This window comes from Sinocyclocheilus rhinocerous, unplaced genomic scaffold, assembly GCF_001515625.1.
Source record: "Sinocyclocheilus rhinocerous isolate Xijiao unplaced genomic scaffold, SAMN03320098_v1.1 scaffold1053, whole genome shotgun sequence".
Classification (NCBI taxonomy): Eukaryota; Metazoa; Chordata; class Actinopteri; order Cypriniformes; family Cyprinidae; genus Sinocyclocheilus; species Sinocyclocheilus rhinocerous.
Genome location: NW_015638958.1, coordinates 1,596,719 through 1,622,286, shown reverse-complemented (window position 1 = coordinate 1,622,286; position 25,568 = coordinate 1,596,719). Strand labels below are relative to the sequence as shown.

Here is a 25,568-nt window from a genome sequence, read left to right as displayed (position 1 = left end):
TTCAAACATGAGGAGATGCGAAAGACGAATCAACTCTGTGTTCGCACGCCGTCTGAAACGCGTCTCTCTCTCTGTGCGCGCGCGCTTTGCACGCTTGTGCGCGCGCTTCAGGTGTGAGTCAGACAGCAAGACGAGACGGCAAAGAGTTGTTTTCTGCAACTTATTGCACTTAACTCTTTTTAACGTCAAGCAATTCTCTGCTATATGCGTCGACCTTTTGCAACATTTTGATTTAAGTAGCCTATTATTAAAATGATTCAGATATCGCACGCCCTTGTGATATGCATATTGCAATATTTGCATTTGCGATATTTCGATAATTTCGATATATCGTGCAGCCCTAGCATCCATGTATAGTTTGGGTGACGCTATGGGCTATGTCACGTTAGCTTACAAAGGTTACAAAGTCAGTGTATCAAAACATTGCACTTTATATTTGTATGTTTAAAAACTGCTCAAGCTGGAAATGTAGCTGCTCTGTTCTTAGTAGTAGGCCAGACATCCTCACAAAGAAGAGGCGGTCCTCTGCCCAAACAGATGGCATCTGTTTAACTAACAGGAAAAAAAGTGGGCGTGAGTGTGCGCTCAAATGAGATGGGGAATGTCCAGTACCTCAGATCATGTGCGTCTTTAATTTCCTGGTGACCATGCAGAAACTTCAGCACACATGCAAATTTTTTCCACACCGCTTTTTGCTGCTTAATTTGAAGCTGGAGCCACTTTGCAGTGAGTCAGAGAGAGAGGCTTGTTGCCATGCCAACGTGACACGCAAGTAAAGGAGGCCAGATGAGATGAGGCTAATAAACTCGGATTCTAAACTGAATTGTTGAATATTTTACCACGTATATGACATCAGATTGAGGGGCTTGTCACATTGTTTTGAAGATTGACTCCGCCTGCCACTGTTCCGCCTTTTTTCTTTTCTTTCTAGGCAGCTATCGCTTTTCTGGCACATTTGTGTCTCCTGTCTCTTTAATTGCACCACACATTGACAAGTTTATTCTTTGAGAGCGGGAGTGTGATGTCCCCAAGTGAGTGTACCAAGCAGAGGACATGTAGGGACATCTCAAATGTCATCCTGGCTCAAGGAGGAAAAATAGCAGTGTTTTATATGCGCAACTGCATTTTGTAGCCCTAGGCCGAAATCCGATTGCTCTGCCGTTTAGGGTTAGTAGCCTTAAAGATGCACTCATACTAACTGCAGTGTTTACCAAAGCAGTTCTCTCTGTTGAAAACCCCACACGAGATGTGCAAGAGTCTGTGATCTTACATAATTTGCAGTTAAGCTTGATTTTGTCCCACTTGTTTTATTTTTTCCCCCCGTTCGTCCCCAGAAGACAGTACAAATGGCTTTTAAGATGCCGTCTGTTACATAGAGTTGATTTAAAAGGCAGCCGAAGTGCACAGGCAAGCTAATGCAGCCTCTGATTGAGCAAAAGCCGTTGGCCTGAAATTGCATCAGGAGCCCCAGACCATCATCTCAGATCTTGTGAATTATTGATTCGTCCAGTTAATGAATATCACAGCTTGTGCCTCGGCGTCCAGGGAGATAGATTCCAAAATCCTGTTCAGGCCGCACAGCCAATAATGATTGTCGTTTAACTGTCAAACTCTTGTGAAGTTGGACATTTGGTATGTGAAATCATAAATCTCACTTCTCTACCCAAACCCCCCCCACTCCCCGTTTTGCACAGAAACGCTGAATGGCAATATTTTAGTGCATTAATTCAGAGAAACTGCTTAATCTTCCTGTCGTGTTCCTTCTACTTTTAATCCTCTTATGCTTTATTCTCTCTCTTTTTCTCCCCCTGCAGAAGCAGATCATCGTGGACCCGCTGAGTTTCAGCGAGGAGAGGTTCCGGCCGTCTCTCGAGGAGCGTCTGGAGAGCATCATAAGTGGTGCCGCCCTCATGGCTGATTCCTCCTGCACACGTGATGACCGGCGTGAACGCATCGTGGCCGAATGCAACTCCGTGCGACAGGCGCTGCAGGATCTGCTCTCAGAGTACATGGGCAATGTAGGTGCACGTCAAATACTGTTTTTCCTTCTCGTTTACTGCTTTTCCCCTTCCACAGTTCCACATCCCTGAATGGTGATGCCGAGTACCCACCTGCTACCTGAGACAGATGCTCTCCTGCAGGGAAAGGAGAGGGGAGTTTTATTTCAGGGACAGTGCACACATCACGTTCGCCAGGTAGTGTTGTATAAAGACCTCCAGTCTCAGCACAATTTGTCCTGTGCTGCCTAGCTTTTCAAGAGAGGGGTTCAGTACACACAAGCCCCCTCCTATGATACTGATTTGTGTGTTGAATTGTTTGACTGCTGTTGTTTTCAAATAATTCCCTTTGTTTGCTCACCAGTATTGGTTTTATTATTATTTTTTTTCGGTCTTTCATTTAATTTGTTTTCCTTTTGCTTCTCCATTTATTATCTTGTAGTCACAGATTCTTCTTTTTTTTTTTTCAAAGAAAGTTCTGAGTAGTTTAAAGAAATGTTGGTTGAAAGCAACCGTTTTACACCCCGTGGCGTGCAGCACGGTGGGTGACATGATATGCTTGTGGTCCGGTGGGTAAATGAAGAACTTGTAAGTTCTCTGACACATTTGGCTATATTTGCCCCACACCGAGAGAAAATTGGCCACTTTTAGGCCAAGCTGTTGTGGAGTGCTATAGTTGATAAACAAATGCAATCATTCTAATAAGTAATTTAACCAGTTTAAAACCCTACCTCATTTCCGCAGGCTAATTAATTTTTTCCATTTCTAACACGCACTGAATGTCATATCATCACTCTTTTTCTCCCTCATTACATTTCCCTACATGACAGATCTTTGTTTTAACCAACCTCTTTCCCCATCTTCGTCTCATTTCCAAATGGAGTAACCTTTCTGTTTCCAAGCAGCCAATCAGATTTGTTGTTTTTGGCTGCCGTGGTACTGCATTCCATCTGTTTGTTGTAAATAACTACAAGTCTATTGCTTTCTAGATATCTAGTAAGGGCTGCTCCCAGAGCTGCGTGATTAATTGAAATAAAACTGAACTAAAAAAAACTGCTTGTTTCAGAGTGAAGCATGGCATTATGATCATACACATAAGCAGATCATTATGCGCCAGTGATTGCAATGTCTCGGAGTGGCTTGGTATTTGGTCAGTCATTCCCTTCGCCAAGGGAGTTCCAAACGCAAGGCTCTTTCAAACGGTACGCGGCAGTCGTTGCGTCAGACTGATGCTGGCTGGACAGGATTTACCGCGAGTTTTCAAAATCGCGGTAATCAAATACGGTTTTGATGATAATTAAATTTTAAACGGTAATACTAACCGTCAGGGCATTTTATCGTGAAACCGGTAATCGTTCCATCCCTAGGTTGTTGTTTTAGAAATTTTTATATTTAGTAATAATTAATTATAATTAATAACAATTATTTAGTAATAATAACGATGATGATGACGTTGATGTTGAAGATTATTTAATAGCGCCCGCTCTCTAAAACCACCAAATTTTGGTCAAATTTAACAGCCCTACAAATAAGCAAAGCAAATTTTTTTTTTATATATATAGGGCCTATATGCAAGCTACTCCCCTCTTAATCGGTATTGTAATAAGTTTTTCCTGCTTGATGGCCTTACTCAAAGTTCAAATAAGTTCTTCGCCCCTAGCACACAGTAACATAATTTTTCTGTCACACGTTAATAGCGGTGTGTGGGCAGCCGAAGTGGTGTTGTGCCACAAACCGCTGAAGATGATGTTCAGGGAGGCGATGTCTCGCAGGTGTCAGCGACTATTTATGTCAGTCTTACAAAACGTCAGGAAGCAGCAGGTCCTCGGTTCTGTCTGGAAACACAGCAATGTTCTCGGGAACCTGAGCTGACGCGCTCCAGATGGCTCATTGCTGGTTCTGTGTAATTCCAGACCAGGATCGTGAGTAAGCGCCTCTGTCATTAACGTCCGTTTTTAACACTGCGGTGTGAGAGCCTGAAAATGGCTGTCTGATAACATCTAGCAAGAGGTTTGGCATGGATAAGGCACAAGCATTCAATAAAAGTCAAATTACACATTCGATTTCCAGGGCCATTTCAAGTGATCCTCGTGAAGAGTGCTCATGCCTGGAATGGAAAAATCATACCAGATTGATTCCAGCAGTGATAGTAATCACTAATATGCAGCTATCTGTGTAATAAGCTTGCCATGTCATCCAAAATTAGCCGTGCTACCATGACTGCATGAGAAATGCTAATATAATTGCACAGGAACTTTTATAGAAACCCCAGCTTATGTATAGACTTTTTTTTATGTCCCTGCTCAGATAAATGACACAGAGCAGTCCCATATGTCCCTACACAGATAAATGACAGAGCCGTCATTTGAATACAGATGAGCGCCATCCATGAGACTAATGTTTCTGTGATCACTTTTTTGCTCATCCTTGGTGCTGCTGATTTATTTTAGCCACAGATTCATCCAAGCAGTGTCCGGGTCATTTCAAAACAGGTTTTCTACTTGACTAGGCCTTTGCAGCATGTCTGCCCCAACACACAAAACACTGCTCCTCAGCCCTGAAGCGCAGCTGACATGACAACGCTTTGGCTGCTCACTTGTTCAGACAGGAGAAACAGATGAGGGAGATGATATGTCAGTCTTCTTGACTACCTCTGGACTAAAGCCTCCTGGAGTCTCTGGATGCTTTGGCCGGCACTTTACCTGGCATTACCTTTTGCAAGCTCGATTCCAAAACCTAGTGAGCTATTGCTTACATAGGCCGCAGTTGACTCGAGATTGACAATGTAATGCATTCTTGCTGAATAAAAGCAATGTTAATTTTATTCAAATATTATTGTTATATAGACAGCCATCTTTTTTCTTTTTTTTTTTTTTTCTGAGAGAGGGTGACAAAGCACTTTATTTGTGGATGGGTTAAAATGTTTATTTAATGTTTAAAATCTTAAGATATTTTGTCATAGTGCTAAACAGATGGGCATTTCTGGACTTCTAATGCCGGAGAAGTCTTAACATCTTTTTTTTAATAGTATTTCAGGATTTCCTTATCAGGTAGTAAAGAGATTTCTCCCTTAATCTTTCTTACTCTTTTATTCTCTGCTAAATGGAGGAATGTATTGCGTGCAATAGGCTGTAATTTCGATTTGAGTAAGACAGGTGCAGCTCCTCCCTCTGTTAGAATGAATAACTAGTCTCACATCCAATTTATGCTCTGTGTTGTTAAATGAACTCTGAAGGCCCGCAATAATACAGAGATTTAATTGGTGTCCCAAATTCAATTTTTAGCCATATGATTTCTCCTGGAATAAAGGAACTGCCTTGTTTGAAGTGACTTGGTTTGATAGAAGGACATATTGGCCAGACAGCATATGGGCTCTCAGTCACAGCTGAGACCGTGCTATTGGAGGAGTTTTGCTCTTTAAACCTCTCTCTCTTTTTAGCTAGCTAGCATAGCAGTGGATCCTTTTGTCTGCCTTTTACATTTTTCAAATTGCAAAATGAAACCGCCAACTGGAACTTTGTGCTTATTAATTTATTGAAGCAAAATGATGCATTGACATAATAGAATTGGAGACAATGTCATCAAATATTTTCCTGCTTAAGGCAGTAATCAATTCATTCTAGTCAAATGTCTACAAATTTCTCTTTCGGATGAGAGGTTTGATTGGATGTGTATTTCGACAGCCTCCCACAAATCAGCTGTGTGAAACAGACTTTAATATTCTATAAATTAAATGAGAGGTCTCGAGAAGTTAATCTGAAACCCAAGTTCTGTAGTTAGAGCCTCTGGCAGTGGCTCTGGTTTTGAATGTTTATGAAAATGTAATAAAAAAGGCATAATGTAGCTCAGTTTCTCAGCATTATGTTGACCAAGCTAAGCGCTTAACGCATTAAGGTTTTTGAGTTTATAGCGCTTGAATGTAAATGATTTAAAGTTGCTCAAATTGGAATAAATTGTCTTTTTTCTGTCATCTCATGTTTGTTTAATATCCTTACTTTGATTCTTGCCTCAGTCACATATTTAAATGAATTTTGGAGCAGCGCCTCAAAATAATCAAACCTCTATTCATAATTGATATAATCTTATGATGAATACTAACATTTTAATCACTGTTATGCGACCTGAATTTTACAGGTTTCATTATCTTTGAGCAGAAATGGTGCATGTAGGCAGAAAAGCGAAGACACGGATTGAATTACAATGGACTGTCGCATCCTGTTTTCGGCTTAGGTTTTCAAAAGCGGTTTTCAGGCTGTTCAGAAATAGATTGTAATTAATTGCCGATTAGCACAGAGATTGATCAGGCCTTTGTTAGCCAGGAAAATATGTGTAATTGTTACGCAGGACCTTAAACCACGTGTCCCGGTTTGTGCTGTAACCCCGAACTCGGGCGGTCAATCTGGTTTCGACTTAAAAGTCCAGCCCAGACTGATTAGCCAGATGATTAACAATGCAGAGCACTGCTAAACAAACAAGCCTCTTCACTTTGCCGAGCACAAGCTCATGGTTTTGAGTGCTGCGGTTCAAGCATGTATTTAATTATTCCACCCTCTCGTGACTACTTCACATGATGTGTCTGTTCTGAGCTTTTCTGCTGCATTTTTATTAATAATACATTTCAGACCCCCCCAGACTCTTGTTGTAGAGGTGATTGTACACAAGGCGAGCTGGCAGTAATAAGGTTTGACATGTCAAGCTTTTGACATTTAAATTCTTAAACTTGAAGGTGAACATCTGAAGAATCTGTGAAAAGACAGATGCGAACTCTTCAAGGCCTTACGGAGGGGAGATGGAACAGGAGACCCACACACACCCACACCTCTCTCTCCGTCTGTTCTCTTCCTCACGTTTTCCTCTTTGCCATCGGCATTCGGCAAGATTGACACCTGGTCTTGTTTCATGACAACTCCCTTCTGTTTTTTTTTAGAAGTCTCTTAACTCGAACTGAACCCTGTTTCTATCGTTCCTCTTCCTGTTCTTTCACCTAACAGTGTGCTTTTTGAAATTATTTTCGTCTTACCAGTCTGGAATAGTTTTCCTTTTTCATAAATAGCGATAACATTTGAACAGTAAGCGCAGATCATTACCATTTGACCTTTTCGGCAGCAATTTTCTTTTTTAGGAAATTTAGTGTAGGGACACCTGCTTGTTAAAGCCGAGCCTTAATGAGTCCCTGCTAACCTGTTGGCCTCTGGTTTTCCCAAATATTTACTAATTGTTAATTAAGTTGGAGTCAAGAGTTCCTGCAGCTTCTTTAAAAAATATTTGAAAAGCCAGGTCACTTTCAATGCATATTTTCTCATTTACTTCAGGTTGCAAAAACTCAAAACTGACTTTGTCTCTTCCATTTTAACCTCATCTGAATGCGTAATTAAAGCGAATCACACCACATGCAGTGCATCAAGGGAGCACTTTACTGTCCCTGAGGCTTTTGCTAAATTTATAGCTCTCCATAAAAACGCAAATCTGTCACACATGGGCTGTCAGATGGTTTCCCCGATACCTGGTCCTTGATCATTTTGCTGTTAAAATCACATCCCTGGCTTTTCAGAGAGATGGATGGACGTGAAAATTGTCCCGAAGCCTGGCCCCTAGGGGCGTAAAAAAGGCGGGGCCCGTTGGGCCCAGGCTGAAATGCAGGGCTCTACGTGAGACTTGCACTTGGACCATAGTGCGGCCCAGTGGAAAAAAAGGTTGAGAACCACTGGTGTAAATGTTCTTTGCTTGCATTCTCTGTATAATTTATTCGCTGTTTGAATAACTTATGGAAGGTACAGGTAATAAAAAAATTTATTCATTACCTCATCCGTGAACATCCTCCTTCATAGCGTCATCAAACTTAACCTTTGTTATTTTTTTGAAAATGTGACCTCTAGTGGCGAAAACTTACATATTGTACCTTTAAAGCAGTAGCCACTAGAGATGGGCAATGCTACTCTAGTCCACATGACAGTGATGGATCATGAAAACCACAGATTTCATGAAAAAAATCAGTTAAAATGACCAAAATGCTTATCCCTAAAAGCTATTGTTCCCTGATGCTGACCACAAATGGTGAAAAGTTACCCAGAATATTACACTGGAATCTTACTGTGCTATGATTAATGAAAAAACATAAAGCTCTGTTTTTGTTATGGTATAAAAGCCTGTCACATGGGCATTGCTTTTAAACGGTGATTATCCAGCTATGCAATACACCCTCTAGTCCAGGGATCCTCAAATCTGGCCCACGAGATCCACTTTCCTGCAGAGTTTAGCTCTAACCCTAATCAAACACACCGGAGCATGCTAATCAATGTCTTCAGGATCATTAGAAAATCACAGGTCACCCTAAACTCCTAGCAAATGCCCAAAACACTAGCAACTTCCTGACGACTGCCCAAAATCCCTTGTAGCAACCACCCAGAACACACTAGCAACTGCCTAGAACACCCTAGTAACCTCTTAGGAGCCAGTCAAAACACTAGTAACTTCCTAATGCCTAAAAACCTCCTAACAACCACCAAGAACACCATAGTAACATCATAGCAACTGCCTAGAACACACAGTAACCTCCTAGCAACCAGCCAAAACATCCTTGTAACCTCCTAGCAATTTCCCAAGAATACCCTATAGCAGGGATCCTCAAATCTGGCCCACGAGATCCACTTTCCTGCAGAGTTTAGCTCTAACCCTAATCAAACACACCGGAGCATGCTAATCAATGTCTTCAGGATCATTAGAAAATCACAGGTAGGTGAGTTTGATCAGGGTTGGAGCTAAACTCTGCAGGGCATTGGCCCTCCAGGGCAAGATTTGAGGAACCCTGCTCTAGTCAAATGGCTTTTAGTATTTGTCGCTTTTTTTTGTTTTGTGATCAGATTGTTTGGCTGTAAATGTTAAAAGCACGTTCCTCTTACTGCTGTAAATATAATGGCAAAGAGAAAGACTTAATAATCCTGTATTGATCACTTTAGCCAAAGACTTTTTATTTATTTTATTTATTTATTTATTTAGTTGACAGGGATATTGTACATTAATAAAACCAAGTAACTGCTTATCTGTTTTGCAACTAATTTCTCCATAACCTTAGAAACAGTGGGTAAAATACTAATTGGCCTATAATTATCAATAGAAAGGGAATCTCCACTTTTGAATATTGGAACAACAATCGCCGACTTCCAAACACTTGGGAATTTTCCGTGAGAAATTGAAAGGTTAATAATTTTAGTAATAGGTTTAATTAGAGTCGAACTAGACTCTTTGAGCATAACATCCATACCATATTTATCTTTTGCTGTAGATGATTTAAGAGATGTAATTGTTCTCATAACATCAGAATCACTAACAAGGATTCACATTTCTTAACAAATGAGCTAAACCTCTTCTTAGTTAATTTCCTAGTTACCAGAATCATATTATGGTCAGGCAGACCAGTTAACATATTACAGGATTTTAAAATTCGCTCAGGTCTATTAGTAAATATTAGATCAATTTGACTTTTAGTAGAATTAGTTATTCGAGTAGGTCCACTAATTAATTGTTTAAGATCAAAACTATCAGTTATCTGCTTAAGATTTTTCCTAATAGATTTATCTTCCCAATTAATGTTAAAATCACCCATGATAATTACCTCCTTGTTAAAATTGCATTCTTTCAATAAAGTCTTAAAATTTTCATAGAAACTACAGTTAGAAGAAGGAGGACGATAGATTACAATGAGAGTAAACGACATTTGTGGTGATAAGACAATGTTTAAACCAATGCATTCCAATTCCTGGCGATTCACCCACTGGATTTCGTTACATTGAATGGTATCCTTTATATATATCATTACTCCACCTCCTTTGGAGCCTTCTCTATTCTTTCTAAAAACATTAAAACCAGGCACCTGAACTACTGCAGTAGGAACATTTTTGTGAAGCCAAGTCTCTGATAAACAAAGGAAATCTAAATTTTACCTGCCGCCATCTTAAAAGTTCCTTTAAACTTTAGTAAGTAGACCTTACTAATCACAATTTAGAAGATTGTGCCCACTTTAAATCCCATCCAAAAACCAAGCCTTATGACACACAAATGGCATATTACTGCTTTACCATAAAAGGTAAAAAAGACAGCAGGTTTTTTTTTTTTTTTTCTTTCCTCAAAAACATTTACCACTTAGTACAGTAATTCATGTCGCTGTGTGCGATTTAGCACCTGGGCTGGTCTGGAGTTGACCTGACCTCTTATAAAATTTAAATACGAGTAGATAAAATGCTTGTTTGAGGGATGGAGGCGTGGCACTTAGAGGATTTATGCCACACTGTTTGCAGTCTGTCTCACTGACTGTTACATGTTGGGAGATGCGTGTGTATGGTGTGAGAGAGACAGAGCACAAACCACTGATGATTCCATTATTTTCATTCATCGCTCTTATCCTCGTGGGTCTTAGACTACTGCTGTCGGCTGCTGCAGAGCTGTGGCATCACTCCGTGACTGACAGTTTCTATTAAGGCCTGTTGAAGTCTTAGACATGTTGTAGAGCATTTAAACGACAGCCCAGATCTGTGTTGAAGGTTATTGTAGTGCCATTTCAACCCTATCAGGATGCTAAGTGATAGCACTGTGTCACAGCACAAATACTAAACGGTCTTAACAATAACTATAAATAAACTGTTCTGTTTATTATAAATATATGTTTATAGGGGTCGACCGATATATCGCCAAGGCCGATATATCGGCCGATATCTGGCATTTTTCAAATATCGGCATCGGCCGAAAAGTTTTCCTGTTTGGCCGATGTGTAAGAGGCGGGACTTTTATTTTGACAGCGCTGAGAATGGCTGCGGCAGCGCCTTGAGAGCACACAGCTCACATTCTCCCTCTTGTTCGCTGTCATCATTCAGTTCTGTCTAATACGGATAGAAGTCTATCTAATAATCAAATAGAACTGTTAAAGGAATTAAAATGTATACAAAAAAAGTATTATAACGATTGCTTTAATATTATTAGTAATAGAAAGGCAAACATTATAATACTTTCTCGTTTGCCATCAGCATTCCGCAAATACGCATTTATATAATTTAAACAGATCTTTGAATGACTAATGAACATTTAATTTCACAAACCTTGCAGACTTGGTCGAATCTAGTTGAGATCTTGTGAAGTGTGCATGTGACCTGCATGATCGCGTGTTCTGTTACGGTCGGTATGTGCGAATTGAATACGGACAGGAGGAGAGTTCAGCTTCACTGGAGACGCGCGATCGACAAACTTTAAACTCGTGACTGATTTCAAATTATGCTGCGCTTTATGCATTTACCCACTGTCATATTCATGTCATTTTCACTGTGTGCTGTATGTAAAATGAGTGTTACCTTGGCTTTATTTGAATTTCCCAATTCCCAATGCACACAAACTTCCCAGAATACTGAGTGCCCTGTTGGTTACAGTGTTTACTTCCTTTTTAATTATATTTGTATTAAATATTTATTTATTTGTGAAAAATTCTTTGTCTTCTAGAGTATAAGTATGTTTATTTTACACGTTTATTTTTTTAATCCATTTTCAAATTATTTAAAATTTCTTAAATATGAATTAAAATAAATAAAATTATATCTGCTTTATATCGGCCATCGGCCACCCTGCTTTCCAAGATATCGGCATCGGTATCGGCTGTCAAAAAACCTATATCGGTCGACCACTATATGTTTATATGTCGTTTGCCACTTTAAATGCACCAGCTCTTTAAAGTTGGGACAAAATCGGGACAAAATGGTTTGGACTTTATTCTCATAGAATTAGATTGATTAACAATAACTATAAAGTTTTAATATAGTTATTGTCTTTGGTGTAAACAACCTTTAATTTAACATTACTTTAGGTTTAACTGAAACAATTACCTAACGAACTAACAATGAATACTATATTTCTTTACAGCATTTAGTTCACAGTGCATTAACTGATATTAACAGATACAATTTCTGAGCACAATGTATTAGTAAATTGTTGAAATTAAAGGGTAGTAATGCTACTGTCCATTATTGTCCAATGTTAACTAATGTGGCTAACCAGCAATAACAAATCAAACCTTATCATAAAGTGTTTTCACTTGTTGCAGTGCTTCAGCAAAAATGACCTTAATAATGGCAGATAGCAAATAAATTGTGCTGGATTAGTATAATCCCCGTCTTTTCTAATGCAGTTTTGATGAGCTGCAGTCCACACCGTGAACTCTTGACAGCCTCTTTTTATTTTTCCCCTTCTCATAATGAAATGTCCACTGACATTTTGTTCCAACTCCAAAGTCTAGCAGAGCTGGTATCATAACATACAATAAAGGGGTGCTTTACTCTATCCTCTTTCTCTCTGTGCAATTTTTTTCATCCTGGCACAGAGAACACTTGAGTGAGCTCTATAGACTTCTGAAACTAGGAGTGATAGCTTGGAATGATGGTTATTTTCTGCTGCCGTCAGTGATTGGAAAAATGTCGCCATCCTGTTCTTGTACACAATAATTGATTATGCTCACTCAGTTGAATCATGATTCCCCTAATTTACTCCAGCTTCTGTTCAATTGAAGGGATATATCCTTTAGTTGAGTGCTGTACTACAGTGGGGAGTCCAGACCCATACCTGGCAGAAGCGTGCAAATCAGCAGTGGCTTTGTGCAGTGACTTGTAGAGTGAATAGTTCCTGTCCTAGGTGCTGATTGATCAATAAAACATTCCAGTCATCCTGCAAAACACAATACTGTCAGTGCTATTAAGCAGATCACCTATTCAATTAGCTAGTATATGGGGATGTTAAGATTGGTTTTCAAAAGCATCTCGTTGATTGCCTAAACAACTAGTAGAATTGTTTACACTGAAACTGTCTTAACTGAAATCCTGTGTAATTAGACAGATTCTTCCGCTCACTTGAAAATAGCTAGACTAGGTGCAACAGAAAGAAACAAATGTAGGGGTCTCGAAAGCTATTTGTGTCTTGAAGCTTTGGTATGTTGGTTATCAGCCACTACAATTTAATCAGTTGATATTGAATTTACATTAGAATTCGGTGAGAATTAGATGAAGAGAATTAGACGTAAATCTTTAAAAGCACTAAAATTTAAAATAACAAAGTCTCAATGAATATGAAATTCAACAGGTACTGATAGCTGATAATTTTGTTTAAATGAATTACTACAAAATGATAATTGCCAAACAGTAACTGCTTGAATTTGAATTTCATTAGTGAATATAGACATTCCTGCACATAATCCCTAAGAAACCTATAACCGTATATACAGTGGTGTGAAAAAGTGTTGGCCCCTTCCTGATTTCTTATTTTTTTGCATGTTTGTCACACTTTAATGTTTCAAATCATCAAACTAATTTAAATATTAGTAAAAGATAACACAAGTGAACACAACACTTTTTCACACAGGGCCATGTAGTTTTGGATTTTGTTTTCCCTTAATAATAAAAACCTTCATTTAAAAACTGCATGTTGTGTTTACTTGTGTTATTTTTGACTAATATTTAAATTTGTTTGATGATCTGAAACATTAAAGTGTGACAAACATGCAAAAAAATAAGAAATCAGGAAGGGGGCCAACATTTTTTCACACCACTGTATTCTCTCTATAGAATAGTGATCTGTACTTTAATGCTGAAATGAGGTCCTGTTTGACAGAAATTATACAAAGAGTAATGACTGTTTGGTATTCTGAATTGATCAGTAGGTTGAAAGTAACTTTATATTATTTTAAAGTGTAATTCAACTGTTACTACAGTTTTCTGTAGGCGAATGCATTTGATTGCATGATCAATTTGACAAATTATGCGTCAGTGCTTTCTGAAGCAGAGGTGCTATTTGCTATACGTGCTGTGAATTCGGCAGTTTGAAGGCACATAACTAAATAAATGTTCTGACTTTACTCTCATAGCCCAACAAACTAATAATGGGTGTCTGCATATGCATGGTTTTTGGTAATCAGCGTCATCCTAATATCTCACTGTGTCCTCCAAAATGTTTTTATTCCAGTTTTCCTCAAGTATATAAACTTTTTTTTTTACGTCTGGCAAATTTTGTTGTACATTCATGCTGGCCATAATTTGCCTTTTGCTCAGTAAGTGCATGTCACTGTCGCAGTCGCCTTTTTTTGTCAGATGTACTTTTCCAGACAGTTAATCATAATCCTTATTTGAAAGGAACAAATCACTCTTATTTTTCCCTTGTTGAGGGGAAGGTGAATGTATTCAGTGAATTGGTATGTACTGAATGCATTTGAACCGTCATTGGGAACAGGGCCACATCTCCACCTGTTTCAGCACTGATACATGTCCATGATTCTGACCTTGCAAAGACATTATTCCATCCTGAGAAGAGGGAAGTTATTTTACTTTTATAGAACTTGATAAAATAGTAGATTTGTTAAAAACGAAAATGTGAACTGACTTCATTAACTTTACGGTGATGTGCAGCATCCAGTGCAGACTATCTCAAGCTGTCATGACTTTGGCCGCTTCCAGGGTGTAGACAGTGTAATTCAAACAATGGGTTGAAGGTAGAAGATATTTAAATTCATGAAGGATGTTCGCTTTGTCCTTTCCGAATGAAGATTAAATGACTGTCTCCTGCTTTAAGGGTGATTGCATGTTAACATGACTGTGACCTTGAGCTGCTTATTTTCTCTGCAGATTGAAAAAAAAAAAAGCGCACGTTTTCTTTTAGTCCATCAAATGCGTTGTGATTTGTACATTTAAATGACCGTAAATTATGTATGCTAGCCCAGCAATGCTTAGGGAAAGAGAGCAAAAAGAGTTACTTTAAATGCAAGTGAGCGTGTTTAATGCATTGTCTCCTTCTGGAGAAACGGGATGAATCATTGAGTGCTCCTCAAGCACAAAGACATAGTTGCTTTAGAAATATTTGAAATGGTTTTCTGCTCCGCTAGGGACTGCAGTTGTGGTTCGCTGTTTAAAGCCACATTTAGACCAACATTTAGAGTTTTAATCTAGGAGAGGTGGTCCTGGGAATTTGTATTACACACTTCCTGAAATGTCTTGTAATTGCATTTAATAAATATCCAGAGGAGCCGAATAAATTGTTTTCCAGCAGATAAATGAGGTTAGGCCAAGATTAATTGCCTCTGAACCCCCCAAAACAAATATTTCAACTAGTTTGACCCAAACACAAATGGTGCTACATGCTTTCCAAAACCACAAAGCCCCATGGACCAGGGTGATTTATCTTTTAGTTTAAATGCTTGGCTTTATATTGCACTCATTTCTAATGACTTCTTTGTAAGTACTTTTCCATGTTATATCTTGTGTATAATCTTTTTATATCCTTATTGATGTGTTTTTCTTTCTTTAAGTTGGAAGCAGCTCAGAGAAAAAGAGAAAAGATCTACCCAAATGCTTTTGTTTTTCTATTGTTCATTTTACCAAATCTTGCTGTGTAAGACAAAGCCGTTTATGAAATGCGCACAGACAACAAGCCTTTGAATGGTTCAAAAACACAAATCAATGGCTTGCTCAAGCTTCAAAAGCTAGCGAGGATCTTTCGGTTTAGTTTTGATCTAGTGAGCATTTGTTAGAACTAGATAACTGTCTTTTGTTTTTTTTGCTGAAAAACAATGTTTGATAGGTGTCCCAGCTCTTTTTCTTGCAAATCCACCACAGAATGGAAATATTTGATATTTTTCCAAGGGCAGAATGATTCAGACTAGTGGCTATTAAATACTGCTGTCATGGATAATGGCATTTGCCCACATTCACTTTATAGTAGCATTTCTGACTCTAAACTGGGTTACCCTCAGAAGAGGCTTAGGATTTTGCCGTTGTGATTGTCAATGGCATCATTGGCCTCATAGGTAATATAGAAAAACACATTTTCTCCTGATATACTGTCAAGATCCAAAGAGAAATGGTTATTTAATGGTCCCACTGGTTTGATTCCTGTCACACTGGCTCCTTTACGGTCTTCCTCAAGATTGCATTGTTTCTCAGTGTGCCGTTACATGTCCATTTAGCTCATGTGTTATATAGACACATGCTCACACTCTTGTTGTTCTCAGCATTCAGATTAAAAAAGCTTGTAAGCTGCTTGTTTTATGAGACATTTGAAGCCGTTGACTTTGTAGGATTGTTTTGCAAATGGCATATTAAAAGTTAATAGCCTGTGCTGGTCCTTGTGCGTCTTGAGTATGTTGCAGACGTATCGTGATTAGGGATATGCCGGTATCAAATTTTCATGTTGCGATTAATTGCTAATGCTTTTATCACGGTATGCGGTATTATCACGATATTGAAATTTAGTTTAAAAAAAGTGCTGTCATAATACAGTATAACAGGTTTAATAACATTTTTCTTATAACAAAAATAACTGAACATTTAAATGCAATAAAGCAATACAGAAAAATGTAAAAGTTAAAAGTTTTACACAGATTAAAATGCAAAAGAACTATAAAGACCAATAGGTATCACTTTACAATAAGAGGGAAAGAAATTATAGAAATTATACTTTTATTTAGCAAGGATGCTTAAAATTGATCAAAAGTGATGATAAAGGCATTTATAATGTTACAAAAGATTTCTATTTCAGATAAATAGTGTTCATATCGATATCGGAATTATATCGTATCGACCGAAATTAAGAAATATATCGTGATATCAATTTTGGCCATATCGTCCAGCCCTAGGTTCAGGACAAGGTCTGTGTTATTAACAGAGTTTTACAGTATCATTGAAGTGGTCTTTCTGAAATGAGCCTGGAAATTAACAGCGCTAGGCTGTGCAACTGAATATCGTTGTATGGTTAGTGCATGCCAAGCTTTATTAAAATGCCAACAAATTTGCATTTTCTTTTGTCACTGAAAATAGATTCTTGCATTATTGGTAAATTGTTTGAGATACTTCCCCTTTGGTGTGTGATTCATTTAATCTGTGGAGAGATGTTAGGCTTTCGGTATGTAGCGTCTTTTTTCTTTTGGCCAGAATGGGCTCTAAGGAGCAGTCGTAGCATGAATATTAATGAATTAAAAATTGAAAGGGCAGGAGGTGAGCATTTTAAGAAATTAGATTTCACCTTGCACAGCAGAACTTTCTCCCTGTAAGATTTAATAATGATTGAAGCATTAAGTCATGCTCATGTCTTCTCTCATTGTCGTCTGGGATACACTTAAAAACTCTTGCAAAGGTGCCGCTGTGTCAAAGATATGCTCTGGTAGTTTGACGTATGGGCTTGTATTCAAAGTGGCCAAGGATCATTCCCCCATGTAATTAGGGTGCATGGACGGTTGCATAAATTTGTGTTGAACGTTCTTAATAAATCAAAAGATCTTGTCACCTTTTGCTGGTGACACCGCTTTTTCATTTTTATATATCATCAGAGCAGACAGTGCGAAGGACGAGAAAAGATCCCCACCGTGAGCGAGCATTGATATTCAAACCCTTGAGGTTCAATAACCCACCTTGGAATCGGCCTCACGGCAGGCTTCAGCCTAAAGTTGACAGTATGAAGACAGATAGCATGCCATTTTTATTAACCGCTCTGTTTCGATTTGCCAACAGCGACTGGATGCCACAACTGATTGCTCTGTGAAGAGAGATGAACGCTGCAAAGCTTGACATGCCCCATTCTCTGCCCCTCAATTCTGAGCCAAGGCTTAGTAACTACATGCTGTCCAGTTTTGCAGACCTCTCCCTAGAATACTGAGGGATGGCTATCATGCATCTCCTCTGGTGTGCGTTGCAGGTGTCTTCATAAGACCTGTGACGTTTCAGCGGCCACACTGTTGTTCCTTGCCTGCGACAGGTAGGCGTATGAAATGAAAAGGTCACCCTCGTATACATAATGTACCGAGCTGTTTCTAGTGACTTGTCACTTGGAAAAGTCATGTTTCTAAATAAACTGCAGAGCTGTAAGTTTATTCAATTGAATTGAAAGGGGAAATTAACAAGGCAATTAATATTTTTACTCTTTTGACAAAAAAATCCTTTAAATTTAGTCATTAATTTCATATTCAGAAAGTAAAATCACGTTTACGCTAAAGTTGCATGTAGTTTTATTCAACAGAACTACATTTAAAAAATGTTTAAATTGAGTCTAGATTTAAGTCTTCATTAAAATATTCAAGCATTTCATCTTAATTAAACTTGTCATTTATTATGATTTGATTATTTGAATCAATAATACTCGCATCTAGATTTGACTTCAGAACCATTATTTTGTGCTTTTTTTCGTCATTTTAATTGTTTAAAATTGTTTGCAAATTTTTCTCATCTTCGTTAAAGCTAACAATAAAAAAAATTAATTCATTTGTATTTTTGTCAACAAAATAAACACTGATGTGCAAATAGACCTTTTTATGCATGTGATTAATTTTTTTTTTTTTTTTTGTATAGGGAGCTATGAGTTACAGATGCCAGATGTTTGAAATGTATGTAATGTTTATTTCACAGTCCACAGAATAGGCAGAACAGGTCGATCTGGAAAGACTGGAGTTGCCACAACATTTATCAACAAAGTCATGTGATTAATTTTTTTTTTTTTTTTTTTGTATAGGGAGCTATGAGTTATTATACTAGAGTTATTATACTTCGAATTGTTTCTCAAAGTCTTACACTGTAAACTATATATGACGACCAAATAAGAAACTAGTTTGGCTGGACTCACTCAAGACAGGGCTTTGGCAGTTCCCTCCACTTGTATGTCTCCTTGTTATGGGTGTCTGACTGAGCTTAATTGATTCTGTCTGGTCCAGTCCAAGATGTGTTTTTGGGTTCTAAGGAGGAGCAACTTTAAAATGTGGAAAGCAGTAAATGTTATAGAGGTATTTGCTGACGAGAATCCAGATCGATGTGTCCTCCCTGGTAAGCGTTTTCAAGATTAATTGGAAGCTCATAATAAATGCTTCAAACATATACAGCTCTTGAGTCCTTGAACCCTGAATGTTGTAGCATTTCTCTCGTGCCTGAAAATGGTTGCTTTATTGCTTCTGGCCTGGTTGAAAAGGTTTGTTTTTGAGCGACTGTACATAGAGTGGTAGTGGAAGAAATGGGCTATAGTTGTAGTAATCTCAATGTAATTTGCCTTTCGATATATCTGATTGCATTTCAAGAGCACCTCTTCAAGAGGTTTGAGGCAATAATTAGATTTCCTTAAATTGTGCACATGGTCTCTTGACTGTATTCAGTGAGTCAATGATGAGTGCGATGCAGATCTTTTACCTGTGGCACTGGGAAATAATGGGCAACTGTGATGGAATCCAGATAGGAGTAATTATAGCATGCTTGTGTCATATTTGATTATGAAGACCTAGTGGGTGGCAGTGGCAGGCCTTCTCTGTGCCGCCCCACTCATGTTTAGTTAACTAGTTCTGATGGTATGGTATTTTAAGCAAGAAAATGCTTTTTTATTCGGTTGTGTGACTGCTTTTTTCTTAACCTGCTGCTGTGGATTAGCTCTGACTCATTGCATTAGCTCTGCGTGCACCTTGATATCTGGTATTACTTCCCTCTGATGCTTAGATGTGTCAGACATTCTCATGAATAGGGCTGCATAAAGTTACTTCTGGTCAGAGCAAGGATAATGAATGTCTTTGTTCGTCACACCCTAGATGGTAATGAACACGAATTCGGTTTGGCTGAACACTGTTTCCTTGGCAACCATGTGAGAGATAAATGGAGCGTTTTGTCATTTAAATCCTGCGTGTCCACATCTAGTGATGGTCATCATCATTAACAATGTAGAAATCAAATGTGATGGCTGGTTCTTTTTTCTTTCTGGTGCTTTTAAGTATATTTAAATGCTCTTTAAATGCAAACTTGGTTATCTTTTCAGCACCTGTTGCCATGCATTGCATCATTGCATTATTATAAACTACAGCGATAAACATAACATTTAAAAGTCATTCATTACTAATACACATTCCTAGATCTTTTTTTAACCAATGAATCAACTAATATAGCATCACAGCATGGTTGCATATGACTATATGTGCAAAAAAAATAGTATCAACTAGGGATGTGCGGCTCTAGTCGACTAAACGGTACAGCTCCTACTAGTCGACACTGAAAACAATAGTCGATTACACGACAGAAAAAAAAAATACAACAACATGATTTTATCATTCAAATTACTGTCATTTTAACATTGCATTTAAAACATTTTAAATAAGTTAAAATAAAACGTTTGAAAAATAATACATTACTTTTTTTACCTCACATGCGTTTTCTTCGCGGCGAGTTCAAAAATGACCATGCGAAAGACGAGAAGGTGTGGGATTATTTTGAATTAGAAGGAAACGGAAAAGTTTTGTGTAAACTGTGTAATGTCAAATTGTCTTACAATAACTCTACTGGAGCGATGCGCAGTCATATTCAATACAGGCAGGTAGGCGATAGCTTAGATGAGGCAAGTGTGCGGCAAGCGGAATTCATTGAGGGATTTGACGGTGTGATTCATAGATTAAGTATTTCAAATATAGGCTATTATATATGCTACACGCACGCACAGGTTTTTTTTTTCTTACCATCCTTTAGGGGTTTCTTGTTTTTAGACTAGTCGACTAGTCGGATACAAAACTTTCGTTTAAACGTCAGTCAAATTAGTCGTCGCGCACATCCCTAGTATCAACTAAAAAAACCTGTACATGTGACTTGTTTATCTTTTTGCCTTTGCAGAATAGAGGTTGTGCGCTTGACATGCACAGCTAGTAATTAGCACTACAACATTTGGTATCATGTTAATGTCCAAGGGCAGAAGCACTTCAGCTGAAACTAACGAAAAATGCTTTTATTTTTCAGTAGCTGGTTCATTGAGCCACATTGCGCCTCTTGCTATCATTTCCTTTTAGTTGACTGCTTTGATCAGGGAGTGGATGAGGGATGACTTCCCTTGGTGGCTAATGGATCTTCGGCCCTTTGCTTTAATATAGTTCATTTTGAGAGTCTTGTTTTGAAGAGAGGTGTCCATTCATCCTCTGTGGTCCCTGAGAGCCCTGAGCTCTAAGGAAATGATGCAGAGAGAAAGAAGACCCTTTTTCGTAGACTTAAAAACAGAGGGAGCAAATTAAAGTTTGGAGCGACTGCCATGGTACAATAAGAAATCATCTAAAAGTATTAGCCTGTTTTCATCTGGTCTCACAGTTGCCTTTCCTTTTGTGTGTGTGTTCAGTGACTTCCTGCAGGGTTTAAATGAGCCTTCGTAATTGGCAACACGGTGCAAAGTTGAGATGCACAATATCCTCTCACTTTCTTACGTTCATCTTAGTGTACTTAAATCTCGCGTTAAATCACTTCTGTTTTCATTTCCTCAGACGGGGACAGACCTCTGCCACATAGGGCCGCAACCAAAATAAAAAAGTGACCTTTGGAGTTAATAGCTTCCTTTCCCAGTGAGTGAAAAGCCTTAGAAAGCCGCTGCATCTGAAGCCTCTGTAGTCACAAAGCCCTTTTCTCTTACACACTCCGTCTGGCCAATAAATGGCTGTCCTCTATAAATCATGTTCGGCTTCAGCCATCCTGCCTCCCCCCACTCCCTAACAACTTTCCTTTTTCTCTGTAGAAAATGCCTATAGGCACAGCATCCGTGAACCAGTGGTCAACAGCTGCCCGGAGGGAGTCGACCAATCGCTTAGTTTACGCCTGCAGTAAAATCTTTAAAATCAATTCTATCGTCTAGGTTACAAGGCCTTGAGATTTACAAAAGGTATAACATCTTTAAACTGCGAGGCAGCAATCACGGATGACACACGCAATATCATTGTTGTTCAAGTGTCTAGATATATGAATGTATTATTTATAGAAAAAGCATTAAAAATGGCTACATAAAAGCTGATATTCACTGTGCCTGATATATTAGACTTCCAAGGTTAGGCATACAGTAACAGTCGGGGTATTATTTATGTTTTTGGTCCCCTTCATTCTGCACTGGAAATTGTTTTGTTTCCAGCTTGCCCTGCAGTACTTGTGCAGTGCACAGTATATAACACCGGCGTGTAGCTGTTGTGGCATATGCTTGCTGCCACCCTCATACTTTTGAAACCTCCACTGAGGCTGCAGCTGCAGTCTTATTGAGTAAATCACTGGTTTCACTCTAGGCTTTATAATATACCTGTTTTTTTTATTTAATATTTATATTTTAGATGATGTTTTTTTAATATATATTTTTATCTATTTTTATTTTTTACATTTTATTTTTGGCAGTTTCTTGTATGGTTCTTTCTCTTCCTGGCTAAAGCTCAGATTTTACAGAATTATTTTCTCAGAATAATACAGTTTTGGATGAAAATCAGTAATGTGGGTTCAGAGTGACTAACTTGCCTTTTCATTTCATTTATTTTTGGAGGAATATTTCTAGAGCGTCTGAGACCTCAGTAATTTCCCACTGGTGGTGTCATGCATCAGCACCATTTTACGTTCTCTGCTCACCAAAAAACCTGATGGAAAAACCTGTCCAGACGGATATATATATGCGACACTTCACGTGAGAGAAGCAATGGTCACATGTAATTCTCCCACAAAACTTTTGTGCTGCTTTTCTGCCACTGTCCACCAACCTACCACTATTTAGAAAGTATTTAAATCAAGAACCAGTGGGCTAGATAATCATTTTCAACCAACGTCAATCATTTTGTGTTTATAATAGCATTTTTAAGCTGATTTAAACACTGTTCTGCCGTGGGCTAGAGTGGAATCTCGGTCGTGCTGTTGCGTTTGATGCCAGTCATTCAGGCAGGTTGTTATCTCAGTTTAGAAGGGCAGGTGAGTGCCGGGTTATGATAATGTTAATGATATCAGAAGCCATTTACTTCAGAAGGGCACCTTGCCTGAAGCCCAGACCAAATACCCTGAGTGCACCATCCTTAAAAGCCTTTCAGCCAGCTCTGCATTTAGCACGTTTGATACATGATAGAGTTTCTACAATCCTTTGTGTAGAAGATATTTAAAAGGAAGCCAAGTATACAGGCAAGTAAGACCTTGGGTACCTAAAGAGCATATTAGACCAAAACGTTTATAAATTGTAACATTTTTATTTAAAAATATACGTCTTAAGGGAAAAAAAAGATCTTTTCAGTTGGCCACATCTTTACCCACTATACAGATATGAAATAGTACATATTACAATACAAAAGGAAAAAGCGGGGTTTTGGGGAGAGGAGGGTGAGAAGCATTCATTTTTGCACAAAGAAGTTTTTGGGTGTGATTTGAAAGTGGCTTTTTGGCCAGAGTGAGCAGCAGGATTTTAGCGTATGGCAAGATAACATTCCCCCAAAAAAACAGTTTACAGGAGTGCAAAGGGATTCATGTTCAGTGGTTTTTGTAATTGCTTATAAGCTGATAGTTTAAACAGATTACAGTGTTTGTCAGTATTTCATTAGAAAGTTGTTCTTTCCCACCGTATATTCCTAAACTATCAGATCAGGATGTGAGACGTGTCTTTTTTTCCCCCTTTTTTTGGGGGGGGGGGGGGGGTGCTGATGTTCGTGTTGTCTTTAAACATGCAAGGTGTTTTTGATGAACGCAGAAAGCAAAGGTCAGCTTTTCAAATTCAAAACAAAGCAACACCATTGGTAGAGGTTCTTGGCTCAGTAAATGTTAGCTGTAGTTTTCCTCGTTCAGTCCAACAGCATTTGAAAAATGCATTTTGGAATGTTATTTCCCAGCTACACCTCTGGCTGCACAGAAAAGATCAGCTACACACACTTGCATTCCCTTTCTGTTTGTTTTTACCAACATAAAATTGTGTTTTGCAGAGTGAAAGAATTTTAGCAGCCATTCCTCATTCATTATATTTTACAGCACCCTCTAGAGGACAGTTTTAATCAGTCTCTTCAGGCATGCTTAATTTCAGCATATGATGACTACTCAAGATTTTTTTTTTTTTTTACTACCATTAGGTAGGTGACCAAAAAATGGGCTTTGATATAGATGCCAATTTCTCAGATTTTGAGCTTTTTACCCAAAACTTCTGCCTGGATATGACTGCATGTTTCTTTATTTTTAGACTCTTTTTTTTTTTTAACCAATGAGGCAATAAGCCTTATTGCAGCATAGCTAGGGTGGCGTTCAGAGCTTTCTAGCTCTTGCCCAGGGTGTTGTCAGTCACCATTTTGTCATGCAGTTCTTTTTTCCTCTAATGGTTTCTGTACCCTGATTTAGCCTCACTCGGTGGCTCTTAAGATGCTCATTGACTTCAATTAGATGCCAACAAGTGTTTGTGTTCCCTGTACCCCCTTGTGCATCCCTGCCCCCAACTCCTGATTGCAACACAGAGCTACTGCAGCAGCGGCTTCTTTAGTTTGATGCTAATGTCTGTTCTCTCAGTGCTGCATACAAATGTCTCCTGACCCAGCCTCCCGCCGTCTTCTGCATGCTCTCCTGAGAGCTGCGCTATGCTTTACTTCAGCTTTTCTCTCTGTTTCTGTTTCTTTAGTGTCCTTGGTATGAACCTCTGGATATTTCTTGCACAGACGAAAAATAGCCTTTTTTGACTTTATGGACTGAAAGGAGCAAGGCTATGAAGTAATAACTCTAGTCTTTTTTTTCCCTTTTTAAGTACTGGCTGAGGAGGCTGAAACTTGCAGGGCAGAGGTTTTGGGTGACAGAATATTATATTCATTTTCCCCGGGCTTAATTGAGTCAATGTTGAAGCTGTCAGGTATAGTTATGCTCTTTGCTGCATTCGAACAGTGCGACGGCAAGCGTACGCATGTATTTTTAGGAGGCAATTGTCAGTGTCCTCTGCATGCCTCCTTTTTCTAGCTCTTCCTCTCTCCCTAGGAAGTTGTTCTCGCTGGTGTTTGCTTCGTCGTCTAGCATCCTTTGATGGTCTCTACCATTAATTAATGATGCAGTGATCTAAGCAGCATTGTTCTATCACAGTGAGGATGTCAGTGTTTGGAGCCATCTTATGTAAGAATATATGCACAATGATAATTGGGCAATTGTCTCTGTTTAACATTTAGTAAATCCTTGCTGAAGTCCTAAAAGAGGGAGCTTGTTCGGACATTTTGTTAGAACAAGTGCAGAGCCATATTGGACATTAACCTTTTCACACAAAGTGCTAGGCTTTAAGATTTCAAGGAAGCTGACAGAGTTTATTGAATTTAACCAAATGCAGAAACGGGAAGGCAGTTAAGTGTTCTCATTAGTTCAGATTTAAGACTCGATCAAAGTGTAACGATCATTTCTGCCACATGAGGAAGCCAAATAATGTTGAGTGGGTTGAATTCCCTGTTCAAAACTAAATTTCATTGTGGTTCAATTTGTAACAGTACTTGTTTTCAATTTAGAAAATGTAAGTTTAAAAAATATGCTTTGTGTCCATCTGATGTTTTTTTTGGTTTCCTCTCCCCAAAAGTGAATCTGAGTGAGATCTATAGTGTTGCTAACGTGCACCAAAAGTCTTTTTTTAATCCTTTTAAATTTGCACTGCTCCGCGTATGTAACACTATTTTTCCATGAAATAAAATCACCATTTATCAGAAGATATGTCATTTTATAAACGGTTTTCTGGAGCACAGGGTTCCAGGCGGTTTGGCTATAGATTTCTCATCTCCTCTGTGCTGCAGAATACATAGTACACAAACTGGTGATGCGGTGACACATCCAACCT

At 38.5% G+C, this 25,568-nt stretch overlaps 1 protein-coding gene across 1 annotated transcript in view; it reads left to right on the top strand.

Annotated features, from left to right (window-relative positions):
• The window catches only part of LOC107750356 (catenin alpha-1), a 108,537-nt gene that overhangs the window by 29,407 nt on the left and 53,562 nt on the right, over positions 1-25,568 (top strand). Inside the window, exon 7 of the mRNA XM_016565709.1 lies at positions 1,815-2,018. Within this exon, the coding sequence (XP_016421195.1) occupies positions 1,815-2,018 (204 nt within the window). The remainder of the gene's footprint in view (positions 1-1,814; positions 2,019-25,568) is intronic.